The sequence below is a fragment of the Schistosoma haematobium genome, chromosome 1 (genome assembly GCF_000699445.3).
Source record: "Schistosoma haematobium chromosome 1, whole genome shotgun sequence".
In the NCBI taxonomy this organism is placed as follows: Eukaryota; Metazoa; Platyhelminthes; class Trematoda; order Strigeidida; family Schistosomatidae; genus Schistosoma; species Schistosoma haematobium.
The window spans coordinates 42,693,944-42,717,885 of record NC_067196.1 but is presented as its reverse complement, the minus strand read 5'-3'; the positions used below and the strand labels follow the sequence as shown (position 1 = coordinate 42,717,885).

The 23,942-nt window shown below is 35.0% G+C and overlaps 1 protein-coding gene across 1 annotated transcript in view; it reads right to left on the bottom strand.

The window, feature by feature from the left end:
• MS3_00009867 (uncharacterized protein) overlaps window positions 1–17,639 on the bottom strand; it is a 39,899-nt gene extending 22,260 nt beyond the window's left edge. Inside the window, exons 1-3 of the mRNA XM_051218267.1 lie at window positions 17,250–17,639; window positions 13,488–13,663; window positions 11,915–12,009 (exon numbers count right to left, since the gene is read on the bottom strand). Coding sequence (XP_051074112.1) covers window positions 11,915–12,009; window positions 13,488–13,644 — 252 coding nt within the window. The 5' untranslated portion in view covers window positions 13,645–13,663; window positions 17,250–17,639. The remainder of the gene's footprint in view (window positions 1–11,914; window positions 12,010–13,487; window positions 13,664–17,249) is intronic.
• Between the last annotated feature and the right edge of the window lie 6,303 nt (window positions 17,640–23,942).

Below are 23,942 nucleotides of genomic sequence, written 5' to 3'. Positions count from 1 at the left end.
TGTTTTCCAGCTCGTCCTTTTAGACGATGATGAATGTGTAGTCCACATAAGAAATCCAAATTTCCGGCTTGATCACTCGTAAGATCGAGGCTTCAAGCCTCTCCACAGCTGCTGATGCAATAACTGCTGATATTGGTGATCCCATCGGTATTCCTTTCGTTTGTCCATAGATTTTTTTGTTGAATTAAAAATATGTTGTTAAGCATAAACTGATGAGTTCTAGTAATCTTTCACTTAGAAGCTTCGTGTACTTTGCTAGATTTGTATCATTGTTGAGAAACAGGGTTAGAGTTCCCTTTGCTAAGCTTGGTTCAATTGAGGTGACTAAGAATGTTACATCGAAGGACATTAACAGTTTGTCGTTGCTGATCCAAATGTCTTTAACCTTATCCGAGAATTGCATGGAAGATTTGATAGAGTGATTGGGTAGATCCACTAAATGTTTCAATATTCTTGAAATTTCTCTCTTTAAATTGTATGTTGAGGTTCCGGGGAGTGATATAAATGGATTTAGCGGGATGTTCGGTCTGAGTATTTTCAGCCTACCGTAGAGTCGAGGGAGTACTAATCTACTGGATTTCATTATTCATTGATTTTGATTTGGTATTTGACCTTCTTTGACAAGTTTGACTAGCTGCCTAAATTGTTCGATGACGCATTCTCTCTCCCTCTCTCTCTCTCTCTATATATATGTGCTGTAAAATTACAAGTTGTGGTCACCACTCGTATTATCTTCTGAAATTTTTACACAGTTATCAGGAAGAGTAATACACGAAACATAGGAATTATCTCGAAGAAATTCGACCAAAAATGAACGGCTTTATATTTAGGATACAACTCTACATACACTATTTCCTCTCCACATAATGTGATCACCTAATTAATGAGTCTTTGGTTAGATATTAACAATAACTTATTGAGATTAAATAAACTGATATTTCTTATGCTTAATTACGAAAATATGTTTTTTTTGTCAAGTATGCAATAAAAATTGTAAATAAATAAATCAAATCATTTAAGGAATCTTAATCATTTCCGAAATATTAACTACAATAAGTAGCGAGACTAAAATAATAAATACAACTCTGACAGAAAATGATTTCGCCATATGTAATTATAAATGCTGGTTAATGTTTTATAATCGGTCTAATAAAAAATTATACTCAATCCACTATATCATATAAAAAATACTTTCCCTATAGCTGCATCACACTGTGTTGTACTAATATTTTTCTCGAAAACTTTACTCATTTTGTTTCCAGAAATCAGTTAGTCAAACTAAAACAAATTATCTAAGCTTAAATAGGGAACTAAATATAATAGAAATAGTGTTCAATTTCTATTTGCTTTCATTCCAAATGTGTTAAGAAAAACAGCAAATAATGTGTTTTACTGTTTCAATAGATTCCTATCAGCTTCTTATAGAATAAAACGGTGGAAAATCAATTTTATGGTAAATAATTTTTTTCAGTGTAAAAAATATATTGATAGAAAATAACGGAGACAACAATATTAGAGAAGTAGTGATGAAATAAAATGATTAACAAAACTTAGATATGGAACAGTCAGCTTTTACAATGAGTTGCTACTACTAATGCATGATGCTTGATAAGTTCTTGCTATAAATAACAAAAAGAATCGGCATTTGAGCTTGCATTTCGGATGTACTATAGTTAAAAGGTTTTAAACCAGTTATAAATCATCAAACTGTCAATCGTATTCATGACATGTTTCTAAATGATAGTTTCATCTAAGTTAAACCAACTGATTGAAACATTTAGAATCTGGAAGAGGGTGTTGAATTTATAGTCAATGAGAAACTGTGTATGTAGGATTTGTTAGCTAACTCGAAATTCGTAGTAAGTGAATTTAACAGAGCGCTTAAAATTTCTACTAAATATTTAACAAAATAGTAAAATCCTGTAATAATTATCTGTCATTTAATTCCGAGAGTGAAACGAACTTACACAACGTGGTAGAATTAAAAATCGCCAGGAACAATTAAGACTTCGTTAAAGAGCAAAGATATTACGACTAATAAGGTATACTGGGATAATGAAAGTTCTAGGATGTGGAGATTAACCTAAAACAAGTTTCAACTCAGTTTGTTGTCACTTACTTCGAAATATTCCAAATAGTGTATTTATGTTGATGTTAATCTCCAAGTTAATTTTTATTGGTGTGTTTTATCCTATGAAATCATCATGCAGCCGTATCATACTTATTTAGCTGAAGAAAGATAGCGATTTATGACATACATCTTTTAAGATTAGCTTCATACACGGGTGTCACATCAGCAAAACTGCGCAGATATTCATTATGAAGAAAGCTATCAAAAGTTTTATGAGAGGTTGAACAAAATGGCAAATGTTTTATAAATACCAATGATCTTTTCAGCTTTTAGAGGCGGTGGAAGATATTTTTAGCAACTTATTGGTAAACTATGTTTCAGCAACTAAACGAGGCATAAACATCACATGATGATTCGTATCTTTTTATTGTTAACTAATCTCTGCATTGAATTTTGAAATCCATAAATAAAATTTTCCCCCGGTATTTCAATTTTGTCTCTATTACAATTAACAGTTCAAATTTCTCATTACTTCATTGACCGAAAACTTGTCTCGTTTGTCTGGTTACGTATAAGCATTATTACCACATCGTATAAAATTGAAGATAGCTTGGATACACTGGTGCTCATTTATATCAGTTTATCTGTTTAGGAGGTTTAATGTAGCAGGTAAATACTGATACATTCCGCAGCTTGCAAATCTGTCATACACACAAACTCTTTATTGATGAAGTAAATTGTAAAAATGAAATAAATAAATGTGTTAATATGAATGACCGAATGAAAAGAAATGGAACAGAAACGTAATTTACATGACTTCTTTAGAACTTACTAAACAAAACAGAGGTGTCACCGTTTTGGCAGTCTTGTTACAGAAGGATCCCAAGAATTATGCCTTAAAATCAGGTCTTAGTTGATGGGAGAGTGCGTGACCTAGGAATTGATTTTCTGTAATCGCCTTTGATATTTTATCATGTTTATTTAATGTTAATATTATGTGTATAAAAATATCATTTTCTTAGCTAAAATAAAATTATTCATGCCTGATAGTCTTGTTTTAGATCATTCAGAAGCTTACATCAGTAATCCGACTTGGTGAGTAGCCATCAGTCTGCTACACTTTATATCACTATATGTTATCCATCGATCAGCACTCTCTTAGCTCATTTTAACGAAACAAAATTTTGGTAAGAAGTTAGTTGAAAGTTTTACATACGTGTGCACAATCTGAAAACAAGTGACTCACCGTTTGAAATTAAATAAATAAAGACAGGAAATTAATTATAAGACTATTAATGCGTAATGATCAATCTTAGGATATGAATTGATCATTAGTACCCCAAAGAAATCAATATAGTTTTTAAAAAATCCGTAGATCAAAATTCAGAGATGAATCAAATTAAATTAGGTCATATGTCTATTGTTTTGTATGCTAACTATTTTATATTTAAACACTTACAAATTAAACTATATTTGAAGGTAAAAAAAATCATGTACTCAGATAAATCATTCTGCTCAGTGCATCAATAAATAGAATTATTGACTGATAAGTCTGACTAAGTGATTAGATAATCACAATGACCTTTCAATGAGTACGGTACATATTCTAGTTACCTAAGATTATATACAACATGAAAAACGTGTTTTATCATAGAATTTTTTCTCGTTTGATTTGAATTTTGAAGTTTTAGTGGTCCTAATCATGGCAAACGAAAATTATCTGTAGAATGCTTAGAAGAATTTTCGACACTTTTAAGCAATCTGTAAGGTATTCTATTTCAGATTCATTTGAAAGTATTCTCAGAGTTTAACGAAGACCTTGTGGTAAATCATGCTACCGCAAAACTTCTGAGCCATAACGTTTCTCACAGTCAGTGACTGCAGCTTGAATTTCTTTGGTATGCAGATGAGTGGTGATAACTAAAATATTTGAGCTTATTTTTTCTTTTATAATGACTTCAGCTGTCCAACATTAAATATAGTATGTAGTCATTTTAAGGTACTAGGTAAATCACATCGAAAACCATATCAATCTTTTCGAAGATCAGGGAGTATATCACTAATAACTGTAGAACTGATTAGGGTGATTTGGATTTTCGCATTTGGTTAGCTAGCTTAAACATTACTCACTTACTAACGCAAGGTTGCTTACTCTCACCCTTTCTCTTTCTCCTGGTGATCGACTGGATCATGAAGACGTCAACGTCTGAAGGAAAGCACGAATTACAATGGACATCTAGGATGCAGTTGGACGATCTAGACTTCGCAGATGATCTGGCCCTTCTATCCCAAACGCAACAACAAATGCAGGAGAAGACGAACAGTGTGGCAGCAGCCTCAGCAGCAATAGGTCTCAATATACACAAAGGGAAAAGCAGGATTCTCCGATACAACACAGAATGCACCAATCCAATCACAATTGACGGAGAAGATTTGGAAGATGTAAAATCCTTTACATATTTGGGCAGCATCATTGATGAACACGGTGGATCTGATGCAGATGTGAAGGCGCGGATCGGCAAAGCAAGAGCAGCATATTTACAACTGAGGAACATCTGGAACTCAAAGCAACTGTCAAACAACACCAAGGTCAGGATTTTCAATACAAATGTCAAGACAGTTCTACTATATGGGGCGGAAACCTGGAGAACTACGAAAACCATCATCCAGAAGATACAGGTGTTTATTAACAATTGTCTACGCAAAATACTTCAGATCCATTGGCCGGACACTATCAGCAACAAAGTACTGTGGGAGAGAACAAACCAGATCCCAGCGGAAGAAGAATTCAGGAAGAAGCGCTGGAAGTGGATAGGACACACATTGAAGAAAGCACCGAACTACGTCACAAGACAAGCCCCCATATGGAATCCTCAAGGCCAAAGGAAAAGAGGAAGACCAAAGAACACATTACGCCGGGAAATGGGGATAGACATGAGAAAAATGAACAAGAATTGGATGGAACTAGAAAAGAAGGCCCAGGACAGAGTGGGTTGGAGAATGCTGGTCGGCGGCCTATGCTCCATTGGGAGTAACAGGCGTAAGTAAGTAAGTAAGTAACGCATGTTACTCCCAATGGAGCATAGGCCACCGACTAGCATTCTCCAACCCACTCTGTCCTGGGCCTACCTTTCCAGTTCTACCCAATTGTTGTTCATTTTTCTCATGTCTATCTCCATTTCTCGGCGTAATGTGTTCTTTGGTCTTCCTCTTTTCCTGTATTTTCTGGATGATGGTTTTCGTAGTTCTCCAGGTTTCCGCCCCATATAGTAGAACTGTCTTGACATTTGTATTGAAAATCCTGACCTTGGTGTTGTTTGACAGTTGCTTTGAGTTCCAGATGTTCCTCAGTTGTAAATATGCTGCTCTTGCTTTGCCGATCCGCGCCTTCACATCTGCATCAGATCCACCGTGTTCATCAATGATGCTGCCCAAATATGTAAAGGATTTTACATCTTCCAAATCTTCTCCGTCAATTGTGATTGGATTGGTGCATTCTGTGTTGTATCGGAGAATCCTGCTTTTCCCTTTGTGTATATTGAGACCTATTGCTGCTGAGGCTGCTGCCACACTGTTCGTCTTCTCCTGCATTTGTTGTTGCGTTTGGGATAGAAGGGCCAGATCATCTGCGAAGTCTAGATCGTCCAACTGCATCCTAGATGTCCACTGTGAATCCCGGGGTCCAGTGTTTCTTGATTTTCAATTTCATCTTGGCGATCAGCAAGTAATGATCTGATGCTATATCAGCTCCTCTCTTGGTTCTCATATCCTCCATCGTCTTCCTGAACTTTTTGTTGATGCAGATATGGTCGATTCGGTTCTGTGTAGTGTGATCCAGAGAAGTCCATGTTGCTTTGTGTTTGCGCTTACGTGAAAATATAGTGCCTCGTATGACTAGTTCATTGAAGGCACATGGGTATGCAAATCTCTCACCATTTTCGTTCCTTTCTCCCAGTCCATGTCGTTCCATGATGTCTTCATATCCGGTGTTGTCCATTCCAATCTTGGTATTTAGGTCTCCCATCACAATGGTCAAGTCCTTTGTTGGGCACTTCTCAACGATTGACTGCAGCCTATCGTAGAATTGATCTTTAACGTCTTCATTGTAGTCATCGGTAGGCGCATAGCATAGGGCACTAATATATTTACAAAGTAATTCGACTTCGTGGTATCTATCTATTTTTTCACTGATAAGTTTATTATGAAATTTAAAGTCTGATTTAAATTTGTTTAATCAATGCAAAAAGTTAAAATTTGAAGTATTAGTTAATCTACTTGAACTTCATTATGTCACAACAAAAGCCCTACTCCGAAACACTTCACTTTGTCACTTAGACTATGTCCTCAAACAAACGTTTGGTGTGTTATTAATAAACTGAGTAATGATCAACAATCTGATTTGCAATATATGTATTTTTTTCCTTTTATTTACGTAAAAGTGGTGTATCATATAAGTAGACTCGAATGAATATGCCTATGGAATAAAGTTATTTAATGAATTTATTTGCTGAAAAAGGGGTCTACTGTAGAGGATCTTTCAAATCCAGTTTACGGATCCTTAATACGGGTCAAATTAAATATATATTACATTTATAACAAAGCAGCGGGAATACTCGTAAAGAATAATGCAATGAAGCATTAAGTGTTTACTTATCAAAAAGATTTATCTTCTTGTTGAAAATGAACAACTGTTATTTTGTAAAGCCTCTTTCAAGACTCTTACATCACTGAAGTCCGATAGATTACTACGACGCGAATCTAAGGAGATTCCTGCAAACTTGTTTAAAAATTTAGGCAGAATTCACAATTCAGTTCATCATAATTTTGACTAGTAAAATAAATCGATTATTCCTGTCTGGTTATGTTATTAAAAACAATGTATAAAATTGTTATAATACGTTTACCCGGACGAAAGTTAATTGATATCATACAAACAATATACCACACTCTATAGGCATATAGTAATCATAATCATAATTCATTTTACTCAATATCGCTAAAGATGAATGTAAATAACATATTGGTACATAGTTCTCTGTACAAAATAATTCCATTTGTCTTTTAATATTTGCCAAACTCATTTGAAGCTGGAATAATAAGAATGTCAGTAGGATTGTTGAGTGTGGTACATAACTCAAGGCGATTTTGGTAATGAACATGTAAAAAAACCGTCTATTGCATCTAATGTAACGATGGTGCAAATTAAGTGGAAGAATATCCGATTACCGTATAAATAATATGATGAACCCTAATACACTCAATATTATCTGAATGGTTTTAATTCGTTTTCAACGAAGTACGTTTTCTATTTGATTCAGAAATACAATAACATCAACTAATTATCACACAGTTTCATTCCAATGTTGTTTTTACTGTTGTATTAACCTGATTATCCCCATATATTGATCTGAATTCTGTCATCTCTTCCGGAATATATAAATAATTATGTCTTGTTAGACATTTTTAGTTACTTTAATCATCATAAATACCTGGTACTTAAATAACTACTTTTCATATCTGCATATATGTCTAGATCAAATTAAAAATAACACTGTCGAAACTTTGTCTAGATTCGCTTATTTTATAACTACTATAAATATGATTTTTATCTATTAAAAAACCTTATTTAGCTGGTGATAGTTTTCAGTGTCATTCGACAGTTAGAACTGCAATTTCAATTTGATGTCTGAAACGTTCTGGGAATACATCCACCTAGAGCCCTTCTAAGGTTACTGCCGATCACAAGCTCGGATACAGGTGGGGGGTTAGCAACTCAATCCCTTAGCAAAAAACTTGCCATAAAACGCTAACTTCGAGAACTTGTTCTCTAAACTATGATATTGTCTTCAGCTTTAATATAACATCATCGTAGCATTCACTCTTGATCATCCTTCTTTTAATAAATTATTTTAAAATTTTACATAGATTTGAGAAGTTTGCCTCGATTTATCCTAACAATGTGCTAGAATAAAGTAGCAAGATTTCAGCGATTTTGTGTCCGATTTTTTCTCCATATGACCTTACAAACGACGTTAAACTTATCCAAATGATCATAGCTAAAATAACATCTAAGGGATAAGTAATAATATATAACTAATTGTTCAGCTATTGAGTGCTGATATTTGAAAAGTTAAATAAATACTAAGTGCTTTTCAGTTAAGATTTTTTTATTAGTATAACCGAAAAAGCTAAAAGTACATCCTTCAAAAGCTTATCTATGACAAAATCATATACAATGGAAAGTTCATTTGTTCGTCATTAATAAATTATCTGAAAATTCATCAATAATTATTGTATAACTACTTCTCTGAAAATAATTACTAATTACTGTTACCTATCATTATGGTTTCAGCTCTTCTGCAATAGGTGCTAAATGGTCATACATTGAACAAATAGTTATTGTCAATGAATACTTTAGAAATTTGGAAAATGTTTTCACAAAAGTCATCAAAACCAAAAACTTCTGAATACTTATTAACAGAAAGTGCAAACTTGAAAATTTAGCAAAACATAGTAACTAGATATTTTATAGATAGCAAAATGTAGACATATACTAGATGCTTATGAAACTGTTGTAGAAGTTTCTTAACAGATTATGCTGTTAATTTTTTAAAATCATTTCATAAGAAAAGACTAAATAAATCAAATTGCAGATGATATTCTTGACACTTCAATTATGTCTCAAGATTCTTTTGCAACTTCGCAGGAAAAATTAATGAATTCTAGTGTTTCGAGCATTATGTTGTGATCTGTTAAATATTTACGACGTTATTTTCAGAAAAGATTACGAAACGATTATAAAATGAACGATTCAAAGTAAATTACAATCTAAAATATAGATTCGAAATTATGAATTGAACTTGATAAAGTTAAAATAATTATTCAGACATTTAGAAATCAGTAGTTGAAGATAAGGTGTAATAATACATAAAACTACTGAAATAATGTAAGTTGTTAATTCATAAGAATAATTAATGGATTCTTATAGACTTACTACATAAAGAGAGATTATATTCTTGTGTAAATTTCAAAATCATGTTTAACGTTCTCATCTAATTGGCTGAATCATTTGATTAACATGAAATCTGTATAAATAGGTCTTTTAAGTTTTGGCAAAATGTTAATCACACACTAGTAAATCACATACATGGACAAGAGGAATTCTACCACATCTCTGATAAACAATAAACTTCAAGAAAACGTTTTTTTTTTCATAAAACGACATTACATTTAGAAATAGACGTATATCAATAAACGCCTTTGCTTTGAGTTGTATGACAAATTATAGAAACGGCACTGTGAATGCGTAGATTAGTAGCTACCCATTTATGACAGTGAATGAGTTTATCCCCAGTCGACTAAGGTTAGAAAGTATAAATCATGTGACATCTGATAATACTTAAAGGTTATAGTATATGGTTGGTTCTTTAATTAATAGAAACGTGATGAATATTGTATTTATACTAATAACCAGTTAAAAACAGAAACAAATTCTTGAATTTGAAACAGAGTATGTCATAATAATACTTGGGAAAATAAAGTTGTGCTCATAAATAAGAGCAACTTGTTCTGAGGAAAAATGACAACCTTCAGTACATCTAAGAGTATTATAACGCCAAACCACCTCAGAATAGGTTATTTTAAACCATAAGCAAATAGTAAAACAACTAAAGCTCATTCATCGCTTAATTATTCAATCTACACTAAGTACTGTTTCAGTTGGAGTGAATTATAGAACCTTGAACTATTACAGAGTCGTCTGGTTGTAAGAGATTAAACTGAAAAGTTAGCTCAGTTTATACATCTAATATATTACACTCCAGATGGATTATATGTATCAAGAAATAATTAATATTAAGCATTTCCACAAATCTAAAAAAAATTGTGTTATTTCATGGTAGACGACCGCTGAATATGTTGAATAGTGCTTCACAGTAAAAGACTCCTAAACTTTTTATAAAGCAGAAGCTGAAATATTTAGCCACCGATGTTAGGACACTAGTTTTCATCTGAAGAAATGAGACAAAAATTGAAGTATTGGGTAATGTTAATCGATATATGAAAGCTAACTTAGCTTACGTTTTCTACTGGAAGTTTAAAGAATATGATTTTGTTTAAGAAACAAACTTGGGAACTGAAGGTTCTTACTGTATTTTAGTTGTTGTGTGTTATTTACCCCCTTTTTTTAGTAAAATGTGTTGGATATTTCATTGAAATGTCCCTAATGTTTAAGGTTGGAAAAACCTCCCGAAATTAACATTTCTATTTTAAAAGCTTCTACTAAAAATAAACTTACTTTTCTTGTTCTTCTTATCATTATTATTACAGTTAAGAAAATTTTTTATTACTATTACAGCTGTTTGTAATTTATACGGAAATCATCTACAAATATATGTTTGACAATACATGTTTATTCACTTAAACATTTGTTCCAATCAACGTTTACTTAATACAAACTGTATTTTGTACCCGATAAATCATAATGTACATATTTTATATTATCTTGATACATTACTGTAGCGAAAATCATGTGTAGCAAAAATCAACATCAGTGAGAAAAATAATCAATCTGTACACACGAAGTTAAGCAAAGCTGAAACTAGACCTAATAACACTGGTTCACATAGGACTGAATAAATTCATAATCATTTAAAAAATGATCCTTTTAAATACTTAGGTGAAAATCTCTCAAAAAATAAATGCTTATAAAATGATTAGTAAATAAAATTGACCACAAAAATGTCATACGAAACTAAGGTATGTGCTGCCATTATTTTAAGACACTTAATCATTTTTGGCTATTTAATCGTTTCAAGTATATTGTATAACAATTTGCATCGGTAAGAAAGTTGCATGTTATCTGTACTTATCTCTATCGAATGGGGAAAGTTTTTTTCTGAAACATGAAACTGACGATGCAACTCAATTAAACTGGCAATTTTCCCTCGTACCAGATTTCGAATTTTATTATTCAGAACACTACTATTCTACCATTCCTGTTTAAAGAAACAAATAAGGTTTTTTCTGTACACATAAATTGTACTATGTCTCTGACTATTCTGAGTTCCGGAGCAATTTACAGGTAAGATGTTGGACATTTTAACGTAATTCATTTTCAGTAGTCTAGTGAGCAAGTAACTTTTGATTTCCCACACTGAAGAATGTAAGAAAGATATTAACGTTCTTAGGGTTTAGATACTATTAAAAATACAGTGTAATATACAGTGTTATATATATTGATATGTGCTTTTGACTGACTTTCGATAACTACCCACTAAAAGTTCAATATCCCCTCATCAAGGTTGTTAATCATAATTGCATATTCTTGTAGTCGATCTATCAGACCATCACGTAGCACGCCTTTAACAAACAAAAATCACTGTGAGATCATGAAAACTGAGGTCTCTATACAATCACAGTACTATGTGTTTAAAACTTCCAGAAGTCCCGGTCAATTTATGAGCCGTTTTATAATAATAAATAAAAAACCACCTTCATCTAAAAAAAAATTTAAACCTATTTGTATGTTTTAAGCTTTATTATTTTACGTCGTTACTATTAAACTGTTAATAGGATTCCTATCCAAAAGAAAGTGGATGATAGTTATAGCACAATTACCCAAGGGAGAGTGTTATGCAGAAGTATGTGGATTTAGGCGGTAAGAAACATCACAATCGAATGTCATTGACTCAGCACTGAAACAAGCACACTTCCTTACTAACACATCAGAAAGATTTTAGTTGGATTGCGTGTAATATAATTTATTGTCTATATGATCAAGCGTTCATTTGCTTTTTGTTCCTAAAACGTTTTAAATAATAATAACGCGAAGCATTTACTTACTTTTCTTACAGCATCTCCTTTATCTATTTGTTCACGAATTTCCTTGGATGAGGCTTCAGCCATAGAAATGAATCTTCCATCAATGCTTCCCACCTCTTAGATATAAAAAATTTGTAATAAAGCCAGTTTCAATTGTGAAGTACAGATTTGATTCATAAAATGCTTGACATGATTTAACTAGCCATAACCTAGCCGAAAAGATTTAAACAGTCCAATGCATTCATCTCACTCACTCTCCGATAAACCAAATATACTTCTCATTATTGGCCGGGCCTTGGTGTGAATGCTTCACAATTTAATCCTAAACATCATCATTCGTTGGATATTAGTTTTGTTCCTTCGACAATTCCCTATGCAATAGAAACTACACTGATTGCTACATGTTAGCTAAACCAGATAAATATATAGCTATAGCATTCAAAATGACACAACATGGTCAAGAAACGAGAATCACTTATGGTCCATGAATTTAAAATCATCTCAAAGTGTTTGTTGTGCAATATTTTGCTTCTCTTATACCATAAAAGCTTATCAACACTTTATGATTTCACTATTTGTTTGGAAGAACGCAAAATGAACAAGTACATCTGATGTATAAAAAACCTTAACATCATTACAGCCCTTATTCAAACTCAAGCAAGTATGTAATCTGGTACATCTTACTGAATGTCACCGAGATGTTCTGATTTTGTCCATTATCCTTTAGTCGTGATTTCGTCTAACTAAGACCAAAACTTTTTGTTTACCAACCTAAGATATTGTATGTATAGAAGTGAAAGTACTTTTATATACATGTATTATTAATAGAGCTGTTTGAAAAACCCAAATTAAATAACTGATGTCTTACTGTAAAATTCAGTATAAAAACCAAGATCTATTAATTATGACTAATAACCCTCAGAAACATTTTAACCAACCAAAGTGGGCATTTACAGCACTTCGGTCTGTTGCAAGTGTATATTTTACAGTTTTTCATCAGATTGCGTGACTTCCATAGACAGAAGGTCACATTAATTGACATTGGGTTAGCAGAACTTGAGACTGACAAACATTACATACACTTCTGACCCGACATTTTTTGGTCGGTTTGAAAATGAGATAATTTCAACTTGCGTCGCATCTAACGCCATAATTGTATAATGCAAAGAGACTAATATTAGACTGTTGTATGGCTCACAGTAACTGGTTTTTATTTGTACCGATAACTACAGGAAACGTATCTCAAGAGATTTAGATAACAACACCAAATGCAGTTCATATTTTCGGCAGATTAAATAGTTGCAAAATTTTTAAACATATTTTAAAATCTTATCAGTTGATAGCTGAGTAGTATATTCTTGTTCAAGGGAATCCAGATGATGAGAGTAATCTTAATAGAATAGTTTTTTATCAACACACAGAAATTGTCATTGCTAGGTCGATTTCAAGGCCGATGTACAATGGTTTTCACATTGTTTTTGGTTTAAACTGCCTAAGGAAAATTACTCGAAATCACTTTGGACAACTTTAAATTTATATGAACTAAGATTTTTTAAGAAACCTACTATGTTTAAAAATTAAGTGAAATAAATACCTCGATTTTTGGGAGTGAGACGCCCAAAGCCTGTTATTTCTGAAGGTTCACTATAAAGATTGTGAAAAACATAATTTGAATCACTGGAAATAGAAGCAGTCGTCAGCATTTTGGACACCTTTTCACCATTGGCTGAAATCAAGTCATTGACATTCATGAATCGTGATTGAACTTGCCTAAAAGAACAGATCTTGTGAATGAAAAAATAGTAAGACCAACAAGTATTAAACGATAAAAATTTACAAGCTTCAACTCATCGTATCAGAACGTTAGTTAACCTCTTAAAGTAAGTCACCAATTGTTTGAGTACATGTGTATAAACTGCTCATTGAAAACAAGGCACGAATAAAAACATAATTACCGACCACTTAGGACGAAAATTGGCTGAAATATCTGAAACTGTTGTTAGTTTTTAGAGTATGATTGCTTCAGTTATTAAATATTTTTATGAGTTTGTAGGGTTATATGAATGTAAGTATGACCTTACCACAATGCTTTCCGCTACGCTCAGCTAAATCTAGTTACTATTTGAAAGTGACAAACGTATCTGAAAAACCCTTTTTCTGTAGGTGTGCTGGAATAATCAACTTCACTTGTTACATAAGAAAGCCAAGGAAAAAGACGAAAATAAAGTCCTTGATATCGGTCATACATTTTCCCCTGTGTTTCTACTACATCAATCAAGTAACCTCTTTAAAGTGAACCAACAGTGATTGGCTGAGTATCTTTTCATGATCAGATATCAGTCTATCGACGTTGTTGATTAATTCTTATTTTCGTCAATATATTAGACTTTATAAATAGTAAATTCTGACAATCGTAATTAATTGTTTTGCGTTCAATCAATCTTCTAAATACGAAAAGACTGCCTATTATTAACAGGAAATATGTCAAATATAATTTCATGTTATGGACTACTGAGCGGTAAATATTAACTATAATAATACCATGACAACACACCAAACCCGGTTTAGGTGGATCTAAAGGCTATTTGTTGTTTAAGTTTGGGAGATTGAAAGCCAGCGTTTTTAATCATAGAACGCTTTCGTCTTTTTGAAAATGTCTGCATTTCTGATAAAATTTTAAAATCGCTACTAACAAAACGAGACTTCATACATCTTCATCAAAAACATCACTTTCACTTTGATGACTCATATAAAACGTCATATTTCTAAAATACTTTCAGATATGGCCCTCCGTTTGTTCAGTGAAGAATTAAGAAGAATACCAAACATTGTAACAGGAGAATCAGTCATTTGATCATAAGTCTTGCAACAGCTATATCTTAGATATCAAGTGTAGTCGAATTGCACAGACTATAAAAAATGAGTCCCAGTGACACTTGCACAATCTAAACCAAGCTTATTTCATATTTGAGTTGAATTGATTATATTAACTATCTTTGTAAAGCACTCTGGTACTTAAAACGTTACAATGCACTGGTGATTATTGATATCAATGCTAACTCTGTTTTGCTGGATGGTTATATAATTTCAAACTATCTTGCACAAAGGCGTTCGTCTTAGGGATTCCTATGAAGTTCGAACATTCTTTTTTGAAAACTTAAGGTACAATATGGTCAATCAACATTTCCTCTTCAGTGTTAAATGCCAAAAGGAGAGTTGAGCGGTATCACACATTAGCGTTTGATCCTACAGTTAGCTATACACTGACAGAAACCGTGAGCGAGATGAACACTAAAATCTGGCATCTTTTGCCTACGAAATATCGCCTGACTCTTATTTACAAACGGGTTTGCTAATTAATATGCTGATATTCAGTTTAGCACGCAAAGTAAGTTAGCTGAAATAACTCGTCGACAGAGCATAAAATCCGTGCGACTGAAATTAAGGATGTTTCTTTAAGATCGACAAAAGCCGCTGGCCAGCTGTGATGCTTGCATGAACCAATGATTGCTTTGAACTTGAGCGCTGGTTGATTTCAAATTATAAATACAATACGTTCTTTTGTGGTCATCTAGTTTCATTTGTCTTAAATTGCACTGTTTCAGGAATTCCTGGGTAATACTATGATTTGGATACTTCAATTATCATTTTGGCATCGCGAGCAGAATCTTGTGACGGAACAATTGGAAATACATTCAGACTCTCAAGCTCTCAAAGATGACATGGAAAGATTTTAAATCTGATGTATGACCACGAAAGATGTTAAGAATGATAAAATTGTGGCCCATTTCACCACATTCATCGGGAAGGATGCCTACAGCTTATTAAAAACTTTGGCATTTTCAGATAAGTCTATTTCACTTTCTTACGAAACTCTCAAAGAACCACTATTAAATCATGTAAAAGCGTGCTAGTATCAAATGCCGTGAAAAAGCAAAGTTTCGTAAAATGAATCGTTCAGAATAATTAAGAGGTTGGGGAACTTATCCACGGAACGCAAACACAAGCTACCGAAGGCAATTTCGGTGATCAACTTCATGTATAGTTGCGTAATTGATTGATTGATTGATTGCAGGGATTAACATACTTAATTTGGAAAGAGAGCCCATGCGAACGCCGAAGTGTTCTTTTCAAGGTGCTAGAATTGAGTATAATAATTATAAGGCAGTGCATGAAATTGGCTTTTACAGCATCAAGAACTTTACTACATTACTTAATTATCCCAATCCAATGAGTACCCGAGGTCAAGCAGATAACATTTTATCGAGGAATCGCAAAGCAGGTCATGGAGGTGAGCACAAATTCAGTAAGCGATTGTCCTGTGGTAAATTTCGCTCACTTAATTTATGTGTATTTTGTAATGCCAAATGCTTTAAATGTGGTAAAATTGGATGCATCTAGTTAGTTCGTTTACTGCTGAGCGATTCGCCGTAGGTAACATAAGACTTTTTCACTCAGAATCTTTGCAAATGAACTTTTGCATAATCTATGGAAGATCTGTTAAAGCAGGTCAATAAATCTGCGGTTTATAAGCGGGTTAGTTGCAACAACCAAATGCATTCCAAGGAACCGGGTGAGTCTATTCCGATTTCGGCGGGATCGTGGATGCGCACTGCTGAGGAGTCCCATAATAGGACGAAACGGCCGTCCAGTGCATCCGGGTTTTCCATGGTGGTCTAGCTTCAATTGACTCATGATTTCAAATACTGAAACTCTAATATTAATGAGCATATTATAGACCGTATGGGGTCTGTATCCAAAGCACAGTCTGAAAGATATACGATGAACCTAAGAAGAATAGGCACGATCGATTACAGAAATTCGGATTTCAATTTAAGCTGTGGCGGTTGTGGTGTTTGTATGAAGTAACGATTGTTTTGTACTTGATTGCTGGTTGATTTCGAATTCTAAATACAACACGTTTGTTTGTACTCATCTAGTTCTACTCGTCTTAGGCTGCACTGTTTCGAGAATTTCTAGCTATCGCAATGATTTGTAGGCTTTCAACTATCATAAAATTCTAACTCTCTATGTCGAACCACCACAAACTGTGCAGAAGTTCATAAATTTAAGCAGATATATAAGTCTCAGTTTACACGAAATTGAAGACTATTATAATGCTCAGAAGTGGGAACTCAGCTAACGGATTACAGAGAATATGACACACATGCTATTTTTCAAAACATCAAAAGTTAACTGTGTTGCAATTGCAACGAACTTAAGGACGTCAAGCTGAAGTTCTGTAAACCCACATAAAGGTAGGCACTGCATATGAAGCAAAAGTGCACATGCGGTTAAAAAATAACCATAGTACCCAACAATGTCATGAGATTATATTAACTCTCAGTCCACTTACCAGATTTACGCACCTTAAGCTCCGTAATATAGATTAGAACTCAGCATAGATCGGACTGAATAGATTCTTTTGGAAAGGGTGGAAGACAATAATTAATGTTCAAATTCTTATGATTTATCAATTTGTTTAGGACCATAAGGTGTATTTATTGAACTCATATAAACATCAATAAATAACTGAAGTAACACGAAAATTAGTTACAGAATTTCAAATATTGTAGCTTGATATGCAATCAACATTCAGGTGCTTGAACAAATTGTGTCGAATGAATTTATTACTTAGAGGCATATATGAATGGTTTCTCTTAGAATTTTTTGTTACTCCTGTTTTTTTGCCGTGAAAAATTTACGCACCACTTAATCACCTTACGTCAGGCTGGTAGTACTTAATAGCTTAGTCTTTTATTTAAATATATGCTTATTATGTTCACGGAACCAGTAGTTCAATTTTTATCCGGATAAAGTAAACCAGTATGTTCGGTTTTGTTGCTCAGTCAGCAAGTCATCCGCAACGTAGGACCTAGAACATGTAAATCGGTCCAAGTTATCAAACAACATTATCGAGACAAATCCCGGAATAGTGGAGGGATTAAAACTTTCAGTGCTAACAGATAAAGTTTGGTATGAAAAACACGACCAACGGAGAATGTGTTTGAGCAATAAAAAATGTACATCTTAGTTTCGAGACTCAGGATATTATAGAAGACAAATCGAGACCTATCTTAAACAGTGGGAGCAAACGTCTCCAACCAACCAGTTGCTCGAACGATGACCGGTTGGTCTGTATCTAACGAAGTGACTCGCCCCAAACTAACTGTGACCAACTGATTTGATGAAACGTTTTAGTTTGGCCACTCCTGTCTTTCTTACAATAAGTATGCCGGTAGACATCGTACTCCAAAGTAGGCAATGGTCACGCATATGTAGGACGTGACCCAGCTACCGCAGTTTACAAAGGTTCAAACCCCATCATCCAATTTTTGTATCTTCCCAGAACCCAGGGTCGCTAATTTGAACAGTGCAAAATATGCGGACTGGGTTTCCGTCGCATTCATGACCGAATAGCCGTAACCTGCGTACATCCTCTACTTTACGAAGTCACAATTCACAATCATGCGTTAAACAGGGAGAATTTTCATTTGGTCAACCATTCTTTCCTTTATGGAGTATGTGTGATAATGAGAAGTATTTGAATTATAGTATGAACTAAGAATCCCAGAAATAACGTAATCGGATCAAGAAGTACTAGATAACTACAAACGAATCTACTGTATTTAGAATTCGAAATCAAGCATTCAACAAGTACAAAGGTACAATTAGTTCATTCAAACATCACAGTATGTCACTGGCAATGCAAGGTCAGTTGATGAAACCCCACTCTGCTTTCTTGATCCGTCCATATATTATGTCAGACACCACCCCACCAGGGCTTATGAAACTTCTAAGGTAAGTGGACACAGTATGCTCCAGCACTTCACTCCCTATCGCTAGTTCAGGCATCGACAAACGCAAACATCGAAGCAACATATGGCATTGAGAGTGAGATAATCACATCCCAGTCAGTATCGAAATGGTGCTTAGGCCGATCATAAGACTTCATTTTGTCAACGTTTTCACCGCTCAGTACCACGTCATCTGTGTGCTGCAAGTCAACTGGTTGATCTCGTGGCCAAAGATCAATTCCTGAAACAGGCAATAACCGTCTTATCTTTAAACAACTGCTAATAGCAAGAATAAATAAAATACGGTAAGTAGGTCACTCTAATGTACACCATGTGATGTAATTAATTCGAATAACAGTTCACTACAGGTACTGACTCACCCAGCAACTCCCGAGGAGAGTATGATGGAGGTTGATGCAGTATTTCGCTACGCCTTTCAATAAAACGTCCCGATGTCCAGAGCTGAATGCTTCTTCAAGTTCAAAGTCTAGAACCATTAGAAGGGGTCGGTAACTGTATCTCAGTTCTGAAGCTTAATAAAAATGAATATCAGATCTACTCATCCACATCCAGGTCGAAAACCAGTCTAGTTTATCTGGGTTTTGTTATTCGTCAGTTCTTGTCTATAGTCAGACGATGGCTAGAGCTAATTTTTGACATCATATTGGCTGAAATAGTTTCTCATCAGCTGCAATAAAAATATTTCAGTCCTTTGTCAGAAAGACGATCAATGATGAAGACCAGTCAGACTATATGACGTTCCGTTCTCGGATCTCACTCAACATCCCATCCACTCTTACTTACTTACTTACTTACTTACTTACTTACTTACGCCTGTTACTCCTCGTGAAGGAGCATAGGCCGCTCACCAGTATTCTCCATCCAGCCCTGTCCTGGGCAATCCTTTCTAGCTCCGTCCAGTTGTAATTCATCGTTTCCATATCTGCTTCTATTATCTGACGTAATGTTCTCTTTGGCCTTCCTCTTTTTCGCTTCCCTTCAGGATTCCAAGTTAGGGCTTGCCTCGTGATGCAGTTTGACGATTTGCGTAATGTATGTCCTATCCATTTCCATCGTCTTTTCCTAATTTCTTCTTCAGCCGGAAGTTGGTTTGTTCTCTCCCACAGAAGGCTATTGCTGATGGTATCCGGCCAATGGATGTTGAGTATCTTGCGTAGACAGTTATTTATAAATACTTGTACTTTCTTGATTGTGGTTGTTGTAGTTCTCCAAGTTTCAGCTCCGTATGCTAGAACTGACTGCTTTGACATTCGTATTGAAGATTCTTACTTTGATATTGGTTGAAAGTTGTTTTGAGTTCCATATGTTCTTCAATTGAAGGAATGCGACCCTTGCTTTGCCGACCCTCGCCTTTACGTCTGCATCGGATCCTCCTTGTTCATCGATGATGCTTCCCAGGTATATGAAGGATTCTACATCTTCCAGAGTTTCGCCATCAAGAGTGATTGGATTGGTATTCTACGCCTTGAATTTGAGAACCTTGGTTTTCCCCTTGTGTATGTTGAGGCCTACTGATACAGAGACTGCTGCTACACTGGCTGTCTTTATCTGCATTTGTTCGTGAGTATGCGATAGGAGGGCTAGGTCATCTGCGAAGTCCAAATCGTCTAATTGGTTCTGAGCTGTTCATTGTATGCCATGTTTCCTCTCAGATGTCGAGGTCTTCATAATCCAGTCGATCACCAGAAGAAAGAGTAAGAGAGTAGACAGCCTTGTCTGACTCCGGTCCTCACTTGGAATGCATCTGTCAGCTGCCCTCCATGCACGACCTTGCACTGTAGTCCGTCGTATGAGTTTCGGATAATGTTGACAAACTTCTCAAGACCTCCGTAGTGTCGAAGAAGTTTCCATAACATTCTCCTATCTACACTGTCAAACGCCTTTTCATAATCAATGAAGTTGATGTATAGTGACGAGTTCCACTCAACTGATTGTTCAATGATGACCCATGGTGTCGCAATTTGGTCTGTGGACGACCAATCCTTACGGAATCCAGCCTGTCGATCTCGAAGTTGGGCGTCTATTGCATCTTTCATCCGGTTCAGCAACACTCTGCTGAAGACCTTCCCTGGTATTGACAGCAGTGTGAAGTCTCTTTAGTTTTCACATTTGCTCAGACGTCCTTTCTTTGAAATGTTGATGAGGTGTCCTTCTTTCCAGTCCATCGGCACTTGTTCCTCCTCCCAAATCTTTTTGAATAGAAGATAAAGCATGTTTGTAGTTACTTCGATGTCTGATTTCAGTGCTTCAGCTGGTATATTGTCGGGTCCTGCTGCTTTCCCTCTCTTGATTTGTCTGATGGCCATTCTGATTTCTTCCGTCGTTGGTGGATTGACATCTATAGGAAGATCTATGTGTGCCGCTTCGATGTCCGGTGGATTCATTGGAGCCGGCCTATTCAGGAGTTCCTCGGAGTACTCTACCCATCTGTTCCGCCGTTGTTAAATTTCAGTGATTGGCTTGCCTTCTTTGTCTTTGACCGGTCTCTCTGGTTTACCGTATTTCCCTGATAGTTTCTTCGTTGTATCGTAAAGCTGTTTCATATTTCCTTCCCTTGAAGCTTTTTCCGCCGTCGTTGCTAGTTCTTCCACGTATTTCTTCTTGTCGGTTCCAATGCTCCTCTTCACTTGCTTGTTTGCTTTTGTGCATTCATCATGTGCTTGGACTTTCTCTGCTCGTGTTCGGCTGTTGTTTATTGCTGTCTTCTTGTTCTTCCTTTATTTGATCTTGTCCAGTGTTTCTGTAGAGATCCATTCCACTCTAGTTGATTAAATTTGACCACTGTCCTCAAACATCTTCCTGGTTAATTAAAAAGTGTTTGATGCTCTTCCCCGCTTTAGACTAACCCGAACTATTCGAATTCTACGACGGATACGGGAGCTTGTTTCGACTTCTAGTTTTAGGCCTTTTGGGACAGTGGGTATCGAGAGCATGACTGAGAGATGGTCGAATCGTTTTTTTCGAAGTATTTTACCAATTGTTCCAATTTCCTGATATGGAAGTATATTGTGACTCCATCTATTTCGCATATGTTCGCACTGACGACTGAACTTTTTGTGCCTGTTTATTCGGTTAATATGAAAAAAAATATCACACCAAGTGTCGTCTTAGCTCTTTCCGTCTCTTCCGGTTATGTTGGTCAAGATCATTGTCTGAGATCCCTGTCAATCTGCACTGAACTTGATTTCATTCCATCATCATGTGTTCTCTGCTTTCCGGATGTCATTTCAGCCTGCACCGATGTACACATAACTTTCACGACGGAATGACTGTCTAAAGTTGTCCATGAAATAGTACTATTTACGAGTTAAAAAGTGACAAATACTAGGTCCGGCATAAACTGTGGCCTAAGCCAGCACACATTTGTTATGTAGTCCAAGCTGAGGTATTAGCTCAATATATACGTGTGGATGTTGAAAAGACGAAAAAAAGGGGCGAACAGGTATGAAGATTAATAACAGTTATATGCGTTTGAAATGACCAAAGTATGTCTTCATTCTGTTCTTTATTTATTTTGATTGTTTGTACTGAAGATCTCGACTTCGAAGAAAATCGTACTCAGGTACGTCATCTCATAGCTGAATAGCTTACCACTGAGATACCCTCACACTTGCATCACCGATTTTATTAATAATACAGCTTATTTAATTATGTGGCAGTCATTCTGAATTGAACACTTATCACTCGTGTTAACTTCTCAGAATCTTTTTATCTTCACTATGTATATATGACCCATGCATACCGATATTTGGTTATCCTTTTTACTTAACTGTGACTTGCATAGCATCACTCCAAATGATGACTGCACAACATTCTAGCGTCATATCTTACTGCAATAATAAGTTATTTTTTCTTAATTACTTTCTACTTTATTTAGTTACTAATTTGACGATGCATACATAGTCGTTTATTCATGTTCTGTGTTCAGAAGCATGCTTATCAAACTATTTGCGTATTTCACATATCCTTTATTTCTATTCCCTTATTTTCTTCCTTTCCTTCTTTAAGCTCAATTCAATATTCTCAATTACACAGAACCTGATTTATTATTGTTCTGTTATTATTACTCTCTTTTTCAAATATGACAAATATAATGCTAACATTATTGAAACTTGTGTATTATTGCACTTTTGAAGAAACCCGAAATGGGTTCTTCACAATGCTCATGTACTCGTGAGATGTTTGTGAATAATAAAAATAATAATACTACTCGGAAGTGAAAGGACACCCTTAATTGTTATAGTCTATATTCTTCATCATTATTAAAGGAATATCACACCATGCTCATAAATAACACATGATTTTCAATAAAGTTGAGAAGTCAACATTTAACATCTGCCCCAGTAGAAAGAATTATCTACTCTCAAACAACCTTTCCATCATCGAACCGAAATGGACGCTTGATTTTACGCCACTATCAAGTCCGTAAATATCGTCATCCCAAGTGACATCATAATCTACGAAACTGGACTTAATGTTGCTAACTCGACACTGAATAAGACCCAACATGACTTATCTAATCGGCGAGACTCTAACTTAGGGACGAGCCAATCAGAATCGTTTGAGCAATTTCAATTATTAGCCAATTAGAAGACAGTTGGTATAAAGTGAAAATATATTATAAGAAAGTAATGAATTACAATGGATATTCTTTTACATGATTTAAAAACTTGTTAAGGTTTGATAAAGGTTCAGAGATTCTCAATACACAATGCATATGGCGTAGAAACTCGTCCATAGGGTTAGGGTTGTAGCCTAGGGTTAGGGTTAGGGCTGTAGCCTAGGGTTAGGGTTAGGGCTGTAGCCTAGGGTTAGGGGTTAGGGTGAGGGTTAGGGTTGTAGCCTCTCAATTAACACCTCTTCTCTAAAATCCGATCGTATGTTAGCATCACGTGTTGAAATTGGCTCCGTGAACTTGAAGTTGCTCAAACGCTTCTGACTGGCTCGTCCCTAAATTAGAATCTCGCCACCCTAACCCTAATCTTAACCCTAAACCCTAACACTATGGACGAGTTTCTATACCATATGCATTATGAATTCAGAACCTCTGAACCTTTATCAAACCCTAACAAATTTTTAAATCATGTAAAAGAAGAATATCCACCGTAATTCATTACTTTCTTATAATATATTTTCACTTTATACCAACTGTCTTCTGATTGGCTAATAATTGTCAAGGTCATTTAAGATTCGTTTAAAGGTCGTCCTTAAATTACAGTCTCACCATCTAA